This window comes from Akebia trifoliata, chromosome 11, assembly GCF_017979445.1.
Source record: "Akebia trifoliata isolate Shusen 1 chromosome 11, ASM1797944v1, whole genome shotgun sequence".
Classification (NCBI taxonomy): domain Eukaryota; kingdom Viridiplantae; phylum Streptophyta; class Magnoliopsida; order Ranunculales; family Lardizabalaceae; genus Akebia; species Akebia trifoliata.
In genome coordinates, this window is record NC_141385.1 from 40,357,465 (window position 1) to 40,371,323 (window position 13,859).

A 13,859-nucleotide genomic window follows, 5' to 3' on the forward strand; every position below is an offset into this window, starting at 1 on the left:
TCATACTCCGTGCAAGCCTTGAACTCTAAACTGCAAACTCTGTGATCACGTGACCTATGAGAGGACCACTTTAGAAAATCCAAAGTAAGGAGTACAGTACACGCAAAAACGCTAGAACAAAGTAAGCAGCGCCACCACCACCACCACCTCCGCCGTCACCACCTCCTTTTAAAAAAAAAAAGCAAAAACCAATACTAATTTTTTTTTTCTCTCTCTCTCTCTACACTGCCAGTGCTGGGAGAATACCAAAAGCCATTTCTTCCTCCACTAAAACTGCTACATTCTTTTCTTCTTCGCATACTCTCTCTCTCTGAAAAAGCGGCGCCACCACTTCCTCCCAGCCACCACCACCTTTAAATAGAAAAAAACAATTATAAAAAAGGTCGCTCTCTGCACTGCCAGTGCTGGGAAAAAAACAAAAGCCATTTCATCTCCACTATCTACAATATTCTTTTCTTCTTCAGTTATTCTCTCCACCCTTTAAATAGTTTTGAACTTCTCTTCACCCATCTCTCTATCTCTTACTCTCTGTTTGGGCTCTTTAATGGCGTCTCTGCAAGACATAGGTGTCTCAGCCTTCATAAACATACTGAGTGCGTTTGCTTTCTTGCTTGCTTTTGCTTTTTTAAGACTCCAACCTCTCAATGACAGAGTTTACTTCCCCAAATGGTACATCACTGGAACCAGAAAAAGTCCAAGACACTCATCTCGAGGGAATCTTGTAGGAAGATTCGTCAATCTCAATTTCATGAATTACCTCACCTTCCTCAATTGGATGCCTCAAGCCCTCCGTATGTCTGAGTCTGAGATCATTGATCATGCTGGCCTCGATTCCGCTGTTTTTCTTCGAATTTACATCCTTGGGTATGTGAAAATTTCCCCTTTTTTCTCTTAATTTTTTAGTTTTTTGGGTTTTGTGGATATGGGTAAGGTTTGTCGGGGTTCTTAATGGGAAATTTTAGTTGAATGTGAAAGCTAAAGCTTTAGTTGAAACCCAATTGATGTGAACTGGCTTTGGAATCTCTGAGAGTAGAAGTGGGTGAGAATTATCCACACCCATCTTACTTAGATTTTTGTTGGTTTTTTGGTTTCAAATTTCTAGAATTTAGTAATGAGAGTTGAAGTTCTTGTGGAACTCAAGCTTTGGTGGGTTTTTAATCTCTCATTTGTGGGAAGCACTGAAATTTATTGATACCCTTTTGCTCTTTTACCCTCTCCTGCTCTTTAGTATGGGATTTCTGAGATTCAAGGATATGGGTGTCTTTCGTTGATTCTAAATTTACAAAATTTAATATGGAAAATTGCAGCCGAATATAAGAATTTAATTAATTAATTAGTTTTTTTTTTTTTTTTTTTGGGGGGGGGGGCCCAGTTGATGTGAACTGGATTTCAAGCATCTGATTTGTGGAAATCCTGGGAATTGTTGTCATGTATTCTTGTTCTCTATGAATCAGGCAATTTTGTGACATTTTTGCTGATTAGTTCCTTCTCACTTATGTGAATTTACAACTTTGGGTATTTGAATTTTTTGGTTCTTTGTTTTTGGACTTTTCCTTCGTACGAAGATATGAGTGTGGTTGGTTGGTTTCAAATTTAGTTTTTTTTTTCTGTGTTAGCTTGAGTTTCAATGGAGCTTCAAGTGATGTGAACTGGTTTTCAAACCTCCTAACAGTAGAAATCACTGAGAATTGTCAAATACCTGTATTCATCTTTTATACGAATTAGACAATTTTGGTTGTTTCCCTACACTCCATTTCCTTCTTATGTATGCAAATTTACCTTCCTATATACAAGTATTTTGTGTCAGTTTTTTGTTAATTTCCATGTGCTCCATTTGTTTTGCCCCCCCCCCCCCCCAACACACACACACTGGATATTTAAGAATGTGATTTCGGTTCTTGGATACTGGAACTTGTATAGGGTTTTAGCCCCCACCTTGGGTTTTTTTAAGAACGGGATTTCGCCTTATAAAGTTTAAGTTCCTTAGCAATCAAAATATTACTACAAATTACCTTTGTTGGGGCTTCAACCTCCTCTCTATCTTTAACCGGTTTATGTTGAACTCTTCAAGTACACTTAAAGGGAGTTTGTGCATGCAAGTTGTGAAGTTTTTTTTTTGCTTTACTAGAAATAGCTTATTAATGCTTGAATTTCCAGGATGGTTAGATAGTTTCTTTAGCTTTTAGTTAGCCTAGCTTGAAATTATATTGGTGTTCATTCTTTTTTTTTGTACCGTAAAGTAACTTTATTCTGGTTCTAAATCATTTTGCCTTCCTTTTTTTTGTGTGTGTGTGTGTGGCAGCCTGAAGATTTTCGGACCAATAACAATCCTTGCGCTCTTAGTGCTCATACCAGTCAATGTATCGGGTGGGACTTTATTTTTCTTAAGAAAAGAACTTGTTGTGAGTGACATTGATAAGCTGTCAATATCAAATGTCCGTCCTAAGTCTGAAAAGTAAGTTTACATTTCCCTTATATCATGAGATAGTTACATACTTACATTACATTAGAGAAGTCAGAATCTTTGACATGCAGCCATGTTTTGGATCAATCAAACTTTATTTTTATTATTTCCCTTTCATTTAAACTCTATAAATAAACTCAAATCTCTATGGACAACGTAGAAATTATTTCATGAGAATAAAACCACGTCATTCATTTGCCTGTGATCATATATCAACCAATGGCAGTTACTCCAAACCTGGTAAATATGGTCTTTCCTTGACATAGATGTGTAAGTGAGAACTGAATCTAACTTGTAAACATAGTCTATCCTGTTGTTTCACACATTATAAATGTCAGAGTGCCTGTATCAAATGGGTAAGAAAAAAATGGAATCTTTTGTTTTTCTCAATTTAATTGGTTTGATTTTTCATAATTTATGGGATTAGTCTTTTTGCTCTGTCTATAACTGATCTTTGCCTTGGTAACAAAAATTTGTTTGTAGGCTTGAGGGTTAAAACTTTTATACTTCTTGATTTATATTAGTGAAACATCTCAAAGGTGTGGTAGTGTACTTTTTAGATTTGAGAAATTGGCATATTTGAGTTCATAATTCTTCTTAAGCACAATGTCTAAGACATCCAATGATAAATTTTTTGGTTGAATCCAATGAGAGTCCTTGACCGTCAGCACACTTTACACCAATAAATTCCACTGTCTTCAATTAGTTTCTCCTTTATTTTCAACATTCGACATTATATCTTCCATTTAGTCTCGCCATATTCTGCTTAGGTGTTTCTTTTCCATGGCCAATTTTCAAATGCATTTCCATGCAATCATATGCTACCTATTGTATTGTAAATGATGTAGAGATTTGTTTCAAGAGAAGGATTGTTTTGGTTGAATTTCAGGTTTTGGGCTCACATATCAATGGCATACTTGTTCACAATATGGACTTGCTACATGCTCTATAAGGAATATGATAGAGTAGCATTTATGAGGTTACATTATCTAGCTTCCCAACATCGACGGGTGGATCAGTTCACGGTGAGCACCAATGAAGGTTTATAGCTTTATGTTGTCCCCGGAAGAAATTACGCACTCTGGTTATTGAAAGGATAGTAATGTACTTGTATAGCTCCATCTCTTCGAAGTTGAGATTGAATTTAAGGGTGCTTAGGGATGCAACTTCAGCTAGAATAACTTCTTTGCAAAATTAATTCTTTATCGCAAGTTTTCTGGGAAGATTATCTTTTGGATTAATTCACTTTCTGTGGATTTGACCCGGCTGACCCCAAATACATGTTATCTGGCGGTTTAGTGGGTCAACCCATCCCAATGTTCTCCGTATTGTTATGATTGCTTAATATAATAAAAGAATGAATCCTTGTTGAGATATTTCTTCAATATTAGTCTTTAAATGGGTTTATGCTATTAAATTTAATGTTCTAATTAACTTTTTGAAGTTCACGGAAAGTGCTATAGTTTTGCAGGTAGTAGTTAGAAATATCCCACATGTAGCTGGCCATTCAATATCAGAAAGTGTTGACCAATTCTTCCAAACTAACCACCCCGACCATTATCTTGGGCACCAGGTACTGCAATTCTTCTAAGTTTAGTCAATTTTTCTTCTTCTTTTTTTTTTCCTTTTATTAGAATGCATTGGTTTATATATAATAATAATAATAATAATCATGATTGTTAACTTTTATAATTACAGGCTGTTTACAATGCAAACAAATTTGCTAAACTTAGAAGGCAAAGGGATAGACTCCAAAATTGGCTGGATTATAATCAGATTAAGTTCGAAAGGCATCCAGACAAAAGACCGACTAGAAAGGTAGCTTATCATATAGCACTGAAACTGTAGAAACCAGTCAATGTGGATGCCAAATACGCTCAAAAGCCATATAATAATATAAGAACATTTGAACTAAGAATATTTCTATTTGATACTTTGTTATATTTTTATTCTTTCAGAAAGGATTTCTTGGGCTTTGGGGTGGAAAGGTGGATTCTATTGACTTCTATAAGCAACAGATAAAGGAGCTTGATAATAAGGTAAGTTGTAACTGTTGTGTAACCGGAAGCCGTTCATGTTTTGTATGTTCTTCCTAGATTTCTACTTAAATTTGCGTACCTCCACTATCTTATATATGCATACCAACTCTTGGATTAATGTATGCTCGAGTTACCTTGGTTTTGGACAAAGGTAATTTTAGAGAACTTCTATTGCCTCACCTACTTTTGCTAATGCCACCCCAAGATGTGTGCTAATTCCTTTGTGATTTACTTATGAATTGGGGTGTCATTAGCAAAAGTTGGTGTGCCAATAGAATCTCTCTAATCTTATTGTAAGTATTTTCTTTGTTGAGATGCTCTAAAATATATACGTTCTATTCTTACACCGTGTTTCAGATAGCATCCGAGCGAGAGAAGATTCTTAAGGATCCAAAATCCATTTTGCCAGTGGCTTTTGTTTCATTTGATTCACGGTGGGGAGCCGCTGTATGCGCACAAACACAACAAAGCAAAAATCCTACATTATGGTTAACCTATTGGGCCCCGGAACCTCGTGATGTGTATTGGCAAAATCTGGCTATACCGTTTGTTTCTCTAAGTATTCGAAAGCTTATAATATCATTGTCAGTCTTTGCTTTGGTGTTCTTTTACATGATACCCATTGCTTTTGTACAATCACTTGCAAATCTCGAGGGTCTCGAAAGAGTTGCTCCTTTCCTAAGGCCAGTCATAGAATTGTAAGTAGTTCTCCTTAATAATTATTGAGTATTTTATTTACCTTCAAACAATAATTCTATATTATTTATACATGTTATATTGAATTACTGAGACCTGTTACAAAGTAGTTATTCCAAATCATTGTGCTATGTAACTATCCATAAAAAACATTTATTGGGGCTGTAATAATTCACTGGTGTGTAGAAGATACTCTACGTTAAGTTGCACTTGCATGCAACGCCCAGGTCAATTCTTTAACGCCTAAGACACCACTTGATTATTGCTACCCTCTTAGGAGCTGGTCTAAGTGCTAAGGGTCCTGTCTGGGGTAGGCAATTGCCTTAGCAATGCCTAGACAAAGCTTTAACTACACTTGTTTCCCTCTTAACTCTTTTTGTCAGATTCATGAGGGGTAATATAATGTATTTGTTGTTTTCTGCTTTTTGATTAATGTTTTTATCAGTTATGAGCCCGTTTATATATATATATATGGAGCGTTCAAGGGACATAAGTAAAAAACATATGTAAAAAAACATTTTTTAAAATATGGGTTAGAAGTTTCTTATTGAGCTGATTTTTTGTGATCAGCTCAATGTAGAGATCATCCTCACAAAAAACCAGCCCAATCTGAACCTTCTAACCCATCAAAGTGATTTAGAATGTGGACCGTCGATTTTTTACCAATAATTTGTAAACCACTTTTGATTAATTTAGAAGTTTCAGATTGGGCTGGTTTTTTGTGAGGATGATCTTCTCATCATAGAGACCATCCTCACAAAGAAACAGCTCAATCCAAAACTTCAAACCCATATTTTGGAAAATATTTGTTTTTTACTTATGTGTGTGTGTGTGTATATATAGAGTTGGCCCGTGCCTATGGCATAGACATCCTCTTTGGGGTTAAGGGGATAAAAGAAGAAATACAATAAAATTCATGCGTGGTATTGGAAATGGGGAAAAGAGGAAAGGCAAAATATACAAAGTTGAACAGGTGTTTTTGGAAAGGGGATTAGAAGAGAAAAGATTATAAAATTGAGGGTATTCTTGGAAAGGAGGAGAAGAGAAGACAAATTTAAAGTTTTCCTCGAGATACTTACTTTATGGTGGGGATAAAGATTGAGACAAACATGAGGGGTAGGGGGGACAACCTTGTTGTCTCATCATATAGATGTTTATTTATCACTTGAAGACATTACTCTTTTTTTTCCATGTAATTCTACCATAAGATTTGATCTCCCATTTTGTGAGGGGATCTCATATCCATTAAAAAATGATCACATGTTTTGAAAAAGCCTAGATGGTCTGCACTCTGCAGATTGATATAATTATTTTACCTTTAATGGGTTGGTCATGCTTTTTATTTGTATCTTTTTTTGTTTTTGTTTTGATAGATGGTTGTTCATTCATTTCAGTAGCATTTAAATGAAAATTTTCTTTGAACAGGAAATCAATCAAATGTATATACTTGGCTTCCATTAATTTTACTAACATTGACAGTTTATATTAATCGTGTAGGAAGGTGATCAAGTCATTCCTCCAGGGTTTCCTTCCGGGTCTAGCTCTCAAAATATTTATGTACATTCTTCCTACAGTTCTGATGATTATGTCTAAAGTTGAGGGGCATTTGTCGATATCAGTGCTTGAAAGAAAGTCGGCAGCTAAATATTACTATTTCATGTTGGTCAACGTGTTCTTAGGAAGCATAGTGGCTGGAACAGCTTTTGAGCAACTTCATTCTTTCCTTCACCAATCACCCACACAGTAATATTCTATATCCCTTTGAATTATGATTCTTTCTGCCATTGCAATTAATAATGGGCCCACATTACTGCTAGCTTTTTGTTATGTTCTATTTGTAAATGAAGCACGGAGTTCTCAACATTAATATGGTGGATTATAATCTCTTTGCATCAAAACATGTGAATTTATTATCAATAAGGGGCTTGTTGGGATAGGTGCTATTTATTTTGTTTCGAAGGTATAACAAAATTATTGTTGTGTGTATTTTTTAAGAGAATGTGTTTTCACACAAATCACATCATCCCACTCACATTTTTATATCCCTCTCATTGAGAAAGAAGAAAAAAAATAGTAAGAAAGAAGAACAGAAAAGAAGAGGAAAAAAATCCTCGATCATCACCTTTTCTCAATCTTGCTCATGCCGTCTACTCAAAATGCCCCAAAAGGAAGTAGGCCTAAACATGCTTAGTAAGAATGTGTTTTAGATATCCATATTAATTTTTTCAAATTCTACTTGAAGAAATAGTGTTTCTGTTACATAGAGCTGCTTGGATTCCCATGTAACTAACATGCATAGAAGAAAATGGGGGAGGGGGCCCAGAATTTAATTGGCCCAACTAAGGAGATATTTAATGCCAAATGGACCAAATCAAGTTCTAATGATTATGAACACTGGTTCCAATTTTTTTGCCAGAAATATCCTACTTGGCCTCTGTTCAATTTTTATCTTTTTTAAATGAAATTAGTTGGCCTAACCAAGTGTTGTGTATGAGATGTCTTGTATTATGTTGGCACTATGCAGAGTTGTGGGGGTGCAGTGCCCCCTCCGCCCAACCCAAATTTTTTAGGGTTACAAAAAGGGCAATTGTGTAATATTTTCATAAGGGTTTTCTATTTTTAGCGGGCTTCTTATTTGGGGAGATTTACATTTTCTAGTTACTCCCTTTTTATAAATAGAGATCTCTAGGGCTTTAAAACTTTTTAGAAAATAGTGATTGTTCTTGTTCTGATCCATGGAAGTTGGCACACTGCCAAACCACTTAAAGCCTTGTGTGCAATTTTTGCCTCTTTGCCGTTTCATTTTTTAACTCCAAGAAGATGTTTGACACCAAATGAACCAAATCAAGTTCCGTTTGTTTGGGTGATTATGAAGACTGATTCCCATTTTTGTGCCAAAAATCTTCTACTTAGTCTTTGTTCAATTTTATTAAATTTCTAAATGAACTTTTTTTTTTCTATTTTTTTACAGTCCACCCAAGGAGTTACCTTATATTTCCTCTTGCCATGATATTCTCGTTCACACCTCCAATTCAAATTGCTAATATATTTGTTATTTATTACAGGATCCCTAGAACCATTGGAGTATCAATACCAATGAAAGCTACTTTCTTTATTACATATATAATGGTTGATGGATGGGCCGGCATCGCAAGTGAGATTCTTCGATTGAAGCCACTTGTCATATTTCATCTAAAAAACATGTTCCTAGTGAAAACAGAAAGAGACAGAGAAAAAGCGATGGACCCCGGAAGTGTTGGGCTCCCAGAGACTCTCCCAACACTCCAACTATACTTCCTTCTCGGAATTGTATATGCTGTGGTCACTCCAATCCTTCTTCCCTTTATACTTGTGTTCTTTGGCTTCGCTTATCTTGTTTATCGTCATCAGGTCTGTACCCCTTGCTTTCATTGTATACTTTCAGTTTTCGCTTACCTTTTCAGATTTGAGTCCGACTATCCTTACTAACTTCGTAAGATTTCAACTCTTACTAAGGGTTGTTGATCTCATCTTGTGGCATCTAAAAACATGATCCGATGCCACAGGGTTGTAGAGGACAAAATTCTATCAACTTTGAATTTTTTTTTTTTAAATGTTATTTTTCACTGTTGAATTTTAGTTTTAAATTTTGGAGGTCTGTGGAACTTTGGTAGCCGTCCATTTCCAAAACCTTGGATGAAGCCAAAAAAATTTGTTTTTTTTTTTTGGATCTGAGTTTTTTCATGAAATCTAGAGAACTGGTGTTGGATTGCCAATGTGGTAATCCATTTGAGCAAAATGACCCTTAGTAAGGCTTAAAATCTTACTTAATAAGGAAAGTGTTTTTCTTCAAAATTCTAGGTGGAGTTATAGCTATTTTTTGTGTTTTCCAGGTAATTAATGTCTATAATCAACAATATGAGAGCGTTGCTGCATTTTGGCCACTTGTTCACAGCCGCATAGTTGCTAGTTTGTTGATATCTCAACTTCTTCTGCTCGGTCTTCTCAGCACAAAAAAAGCTGCAAACTCGACTCCCTTACTATCTGCACTACCCATACTAACATTGTGGTTCCACAAATACTGCAAGAACCGTTTTGAACCTGCATTCAGAAAGTACCCACTAGAGGTAATATCTATAAAACATTCCGAGATATGCTGTACTTTATTTTTCTAGATGAAAATTCTAGAGAATCTCAATAAAGATTCCTCAAAAAAGTCTGATAGTGGTAGTTCGCGAGGCAACTTGGTTGGTATACTAGGCATGAATCTGTATAATAAAATGCAACGGTGGGTCCCACCCTCTTTGTCTCAAGATTTATACCCTATAAACGACGTATCTTGAGGATAGATTTTACCTTATCTTCTTCCTTTTTCAAAAAATTCCCTTAACTTTATTCTTTTTCTTCTACTAACCTTTCCAATATTTACCCCTCCAAATTTATTGTACTTCCTATTCTCCCCCTTTTCGTAATAATCCCTCTCTAACATTATAATTTTTCCTCTTTTACCCATTAACCCCCAAATATATATTTTAATAATAACCCTCTTATTATCTCTCCTTTTTTATTCTTTAACCCCAAAGAGGATGCTTGTGACGTTGGCACAAGCAAATTCTAATATCCTTTGTCTCAAGATTTATAACCCCATACACAACGTTTCTCGAGAATGTTGTCTCTCCTCCTATGTCTTCTCTCTTCTTCCCCTTCTCAAGAATACCCCCAACTACATTGTCTTTTCTCTTTTATCCCTCTCCAAAAATACCCCTACAACCTTTTATATTGTTTATCCTATTTTCCCCTTCACCAATAATACCCTTCTAAATTTATTGTTTTTCCTTGCACTCCCTAAACCCTATAGAGGATGCTTGTGCCGTAGGCAAGGGCAAACTCTAGTTATCCTTTAAAAGTATTTTTTTTGTTACCTCATTAAAAATACAAAATGCTAAAAGCACAAAAGTACCTCTAAACTTTACTGTGCCTTGAGAAATGTAATTTATTACTAAATATTTCTGTTGTTTGTTCCTCAACAAAGGCTTTGAAATGGGTATCTCTTGCACATCAAGCTTTTCGTTTCTTTCTTTTTTAATATTAGAATATCTTTCAAAATTTTCAGGAAGCCATGGAAAAGGACAAATTGGAGCAAGCTTCAGAACCCAACCTCAACTTAAGGGCTTACTTGTCCGATGCATACTTGCACCCGATATTCCGATCATTTGAGGATTTGGAAATGGGAGAAGTTAGAGTGGACAAGAATCAATCTCACATAACCACACCTTCGATGAGTGAACTCAGCTCCCCTTCTCCGCCCCATTATGTTTATCATTATGAGGTCGAACCATGAGCAAGCACTGACAACTGAGCATGTTTACAAAAGTCCGAACCAGGTTTTCGATTTTAAAGCCATTCCATCCATTTTGAGTTGAGATCATCTTTCTTTGTATTTTGTCATTCTATTCATTTACTGTAAATGGGTATGAACTTGTTGGCTTGATAAATAGGATCAAACTCAAGGGATTAGGAAATTTCTTACCTAATTCAATTCATCTGAAATGGTAGTTGTATGTTAATGACCATTTTAATAGAAAACTTGAGGCTTCACCCCTCTGCCCACTTTGCATGCTTGCATTTGTACGAGGCGCTACTAGTTATTATAATCTAACTTCTTGTACTTCCCTTGTTTCTTTGGTTACCTGTTCATGTTTACAATAGGGATACATGTTTTAAGGTGTTTGATGTTGGAATGATACCATAACACTATTGGATGTGTCATTGTGTATGAATTTCTTGGAGGGAAGATCTACCTTTATAAGATCTTGCTCATGATGAGTAAGAATAGAGTAATTCCAGTTTTTGCGTAAATCAAGTCTGGAGACTTGGACAGAGTGGAATGGAGGAACATGAATTGTTTAGCGCACTCTAAATCTTTGTGATAAGGTTTTGCTGTTGTTGTTGCTTAAACTGAGATTGACAATAAGAGTCTCTGGATTTACTCTCTTTTAAAATCAGAATATGATATGCTGTTCTATTTCCTACTGGTTCAAGTTTAATCGTAAAAGGTTGATATGGAACTAAATCGATCAGATATGGTTCTTGTTGGTTACTATCACTCATTGTTGTCCCCTTATCGTTGAAACCTCGTCTAAAGGTTTGGAGTTTTCTGAATGAATCTTATGCCTCCATTCAATATTTTTCTTAGGCACATCTTCTGTTGTTGAAAGTTTGTGTGATGAACCAGGCGTTGTTGTTAGGGAAATGGCTGTGGAGATGTGGCGTTGAGGTAAATAGTTTGCGGAGGAAGGTCATGGAAGTGAAGTTTGTGGTAGTCTTTTAGGTGGGAAAGTAAGTGTACGTGGCTATGTTGTGGTTGTGGGTTTGGAATGAGATTCTTAAAGTTCCGCTTGAATGCTGCAAGAGAATCAAATTTGTGGTAGGTGACAGAGAGAGAGAGAGAGGAGGGGGGGGGGGGAAGAGTTCAATTTTGGGAAGATGTTTGGTGTTGGGAGATATTGCTTATGTCGTGGTTCCCTCAACTGTTTCTGTCATCCACAAAGAGGGGGATACCCATGTACTCCTTCCTTATGTTGTGATCTTGGTTTCAAAAGGAACATAGAAATTGGGAGTTGGAAGGGGTGACACTTCTGTTACAATGTCTAGAAGAGGTGACTGTGTCCACCGAAAGCAAGAGACGGGCGGTGTTGGGGTGGCTAGTTGCTCAAGTTTGCTTTTTTTTTTTTTGTTGTTGTTGTCGTCTATGAGCTCTTTATATGATACTTTGGTGGTTGTAGATTCCATTTTTAGAAAAAGGAGGTGTGGGGTAGAAAGTTCCTTCAAAGGTGGTTTTCTTCATTTGCCTCCTTTGCCTAAGGAATGAGGAGTCCATTGACCATTTGCTTCTCCACTCTGCATTTTTGAGACAAATCTAGTGTTACTTCCTCGATTGGTTTGGTCTGGAGGGTTGTCCCCATGATTTTGTCTCGTCATTGTTCCAATCGTGGCAGGAGTGGGGCAACTCTTTCTTTGATGCTAAGAAAGTGATTTGGAGATTGGTTTGCAATCTGTTGGGGTATTTGGAGGGTGCTGAGCATTAGGTGTTTTGATGGCAAGAGAGTTGATGCATTAGTTTTAAATGTAACTATGAATACTCTTTTCTTGTAATTTTTTTTTATGGTGTAAGGTGTAATGAGTTCAGCAAAGTGTTTTTCGATGATTTTGTTGCTAGATGGGATTGGGTTTGTAGTATTTCTTTTCCTTAATTATGTCTTGTAGTATTTCTTTTCCTTAATTATGTCCATGTTCTTGTTTAATTGGTCATCTTCGACCACGTTATACATAAATTTCATTATTGATAAATAAAAAATAAAAAAAAATTGTTTGTATCCATTTTAATCCATGTTCTTTTAGAATTTATTTTAATTCTTCTAGAGCGATCAATTTGTGTTCTTCTAATAGGGATTGTAATTAATCTTCGCTAAACATGCCAATTAAAAAACTTGTTTTCCTAACATTGTTGGCGTACATATTGGTTCTAATTCTATGTATCAAGCAATACTAGTACTCCAATACTATTTGAACTTATAATATTTTTTATAAATTAAATATCAAAATCAAGAGATATTGGATATTTTGTTATTTATCAATATAATTTTAAAAGATAAAAAATATTAATTTATTTCTTAGAATTCTAGATAGATTATTTTAGATATATGTAAGATTTTGAGCCTTACTTCGTGTCGTTTTGCTAAAATAGATTACCACAGCAGAGAAATCCAGCACGACCCTCTGAACTTCATCGAAAAACTCAGATAAAAAAAAATATTCATTCTTTTGAATTAGATCCAAGATCTTGAAAGATGACGACTATTGAATTTTTATTAAAACTTAAAAATGAAATTCAAGAGTGAAAAATAATTTTTTTTTCTCAACAATCCTAAAGCATAGCCCTTAGGAAGGTCAGGGGGACTCATAAATTTATCTAGAAGCTTTCGTACTTTAAAACAAGATAATCATCACTCCATGCGTCATTTATAGGGAAAAAAATATTCAAAGGGCCAAAAAGTCAATAAACCAGCGAGACAAAGTCAAATAAGGGTTAGTGGGTTAGTGGATCCCAAATTCCCAAAATGTGCTACAATGGAGAATCTTTGATTTCAACCAAACCATGGGGCGTACAGAAGCTGTTGGTTAATTAATTAACAACCCAAGGTCTAGTTTCAATAGTTTGTATGTTTATACATCAAACTTGATGTTGTTGTGCTAATTGAATCCGGTTTGATTTAGACCCAAAACCTGATAAAAAAATATCAGTATGAATAGAAGGTTTGGATTTGATAAGTATCCGATCCAATAACCTACTTAATAAGTTTTGTATAGGGTAAAAGACGAATTGGATATAGACCCTACATGTGTCAGAATATGAGAATGGTTTGACGACCAAGTAAGGTACGGAGGCGGCACTACCCTGATTATAATACCTAAGGAGTTTGTCGTAGTTGAATTGAGGTGAATATCCGTTACGGGGTGTAAGTTGGTTCAATTTGATTCGGGTTAGGGCTAAATTGGAATCGAACCGACATAAGATAGTTATACTAGAAAAGAATCACAAACAAATCGAATTTTTCATAAAACCGAATCAAATCAAATTAAATTAAAGTCGATTTGGTTGGATTCTATGGGTTGCCAAT

The 13,859-nt window shown here is 35.6% G+C and overlaps 1 protein-coding gene across 3 annotated transcripts; it reads left to right on the top strand.

Annotated features, from left to right (window-relative positions):
• Positions 1 to 217: 217 nt before the first annotated feature.
• Positions 218 to 10,788, top strand: LOC147391644 (early-responsive to dehydration stress protein (ERD4)). 3 transcript variants are annotated; one of them, XM_086458017.1, is made up of 11 exons: positions 218 to 864; positions 2,303 to 2,455; positions 3,354 to 3,489; positions 3,936 to 4,037; positions 4,163 to 4,282; positions 4,423 to 4,503; positions 4,861 to 5,201; positions 6,697 to 6,942; positions 8,265 to 8,589; positions 9,072 to 9,305; positions 10,292 to 10,788. In XM_086458017.1, exons 1-11 carry the CDS (start codon positions 545 to 547, stop codon positions 10,517 to 10,519), a joined length of 2,286 nt encoding a protein of 761 aa, XP_086314143.1. In that variant the 5' UTR covers positions 218 to 544; the 3' UTR covers positions 10,520 to 10,788. The 3 variants fall into 3 exon arrangements, with proteins under 3 accessions (XP_086314143.1, XP_086314144.1, XP_086314145.1); XM_086458018.1 differs by lacking the exon at positions 218 to 864 and adding an exon at positions 1,433 to 1,765; XM_086458019.1 differs by lacking the exon at positions 218 to 864 and adding an exon at positions 1,433 to 1,734.
• The last annotated feature ends 3,071 nt before the right edge of the window (positions 10,789 to 13,859 follow it).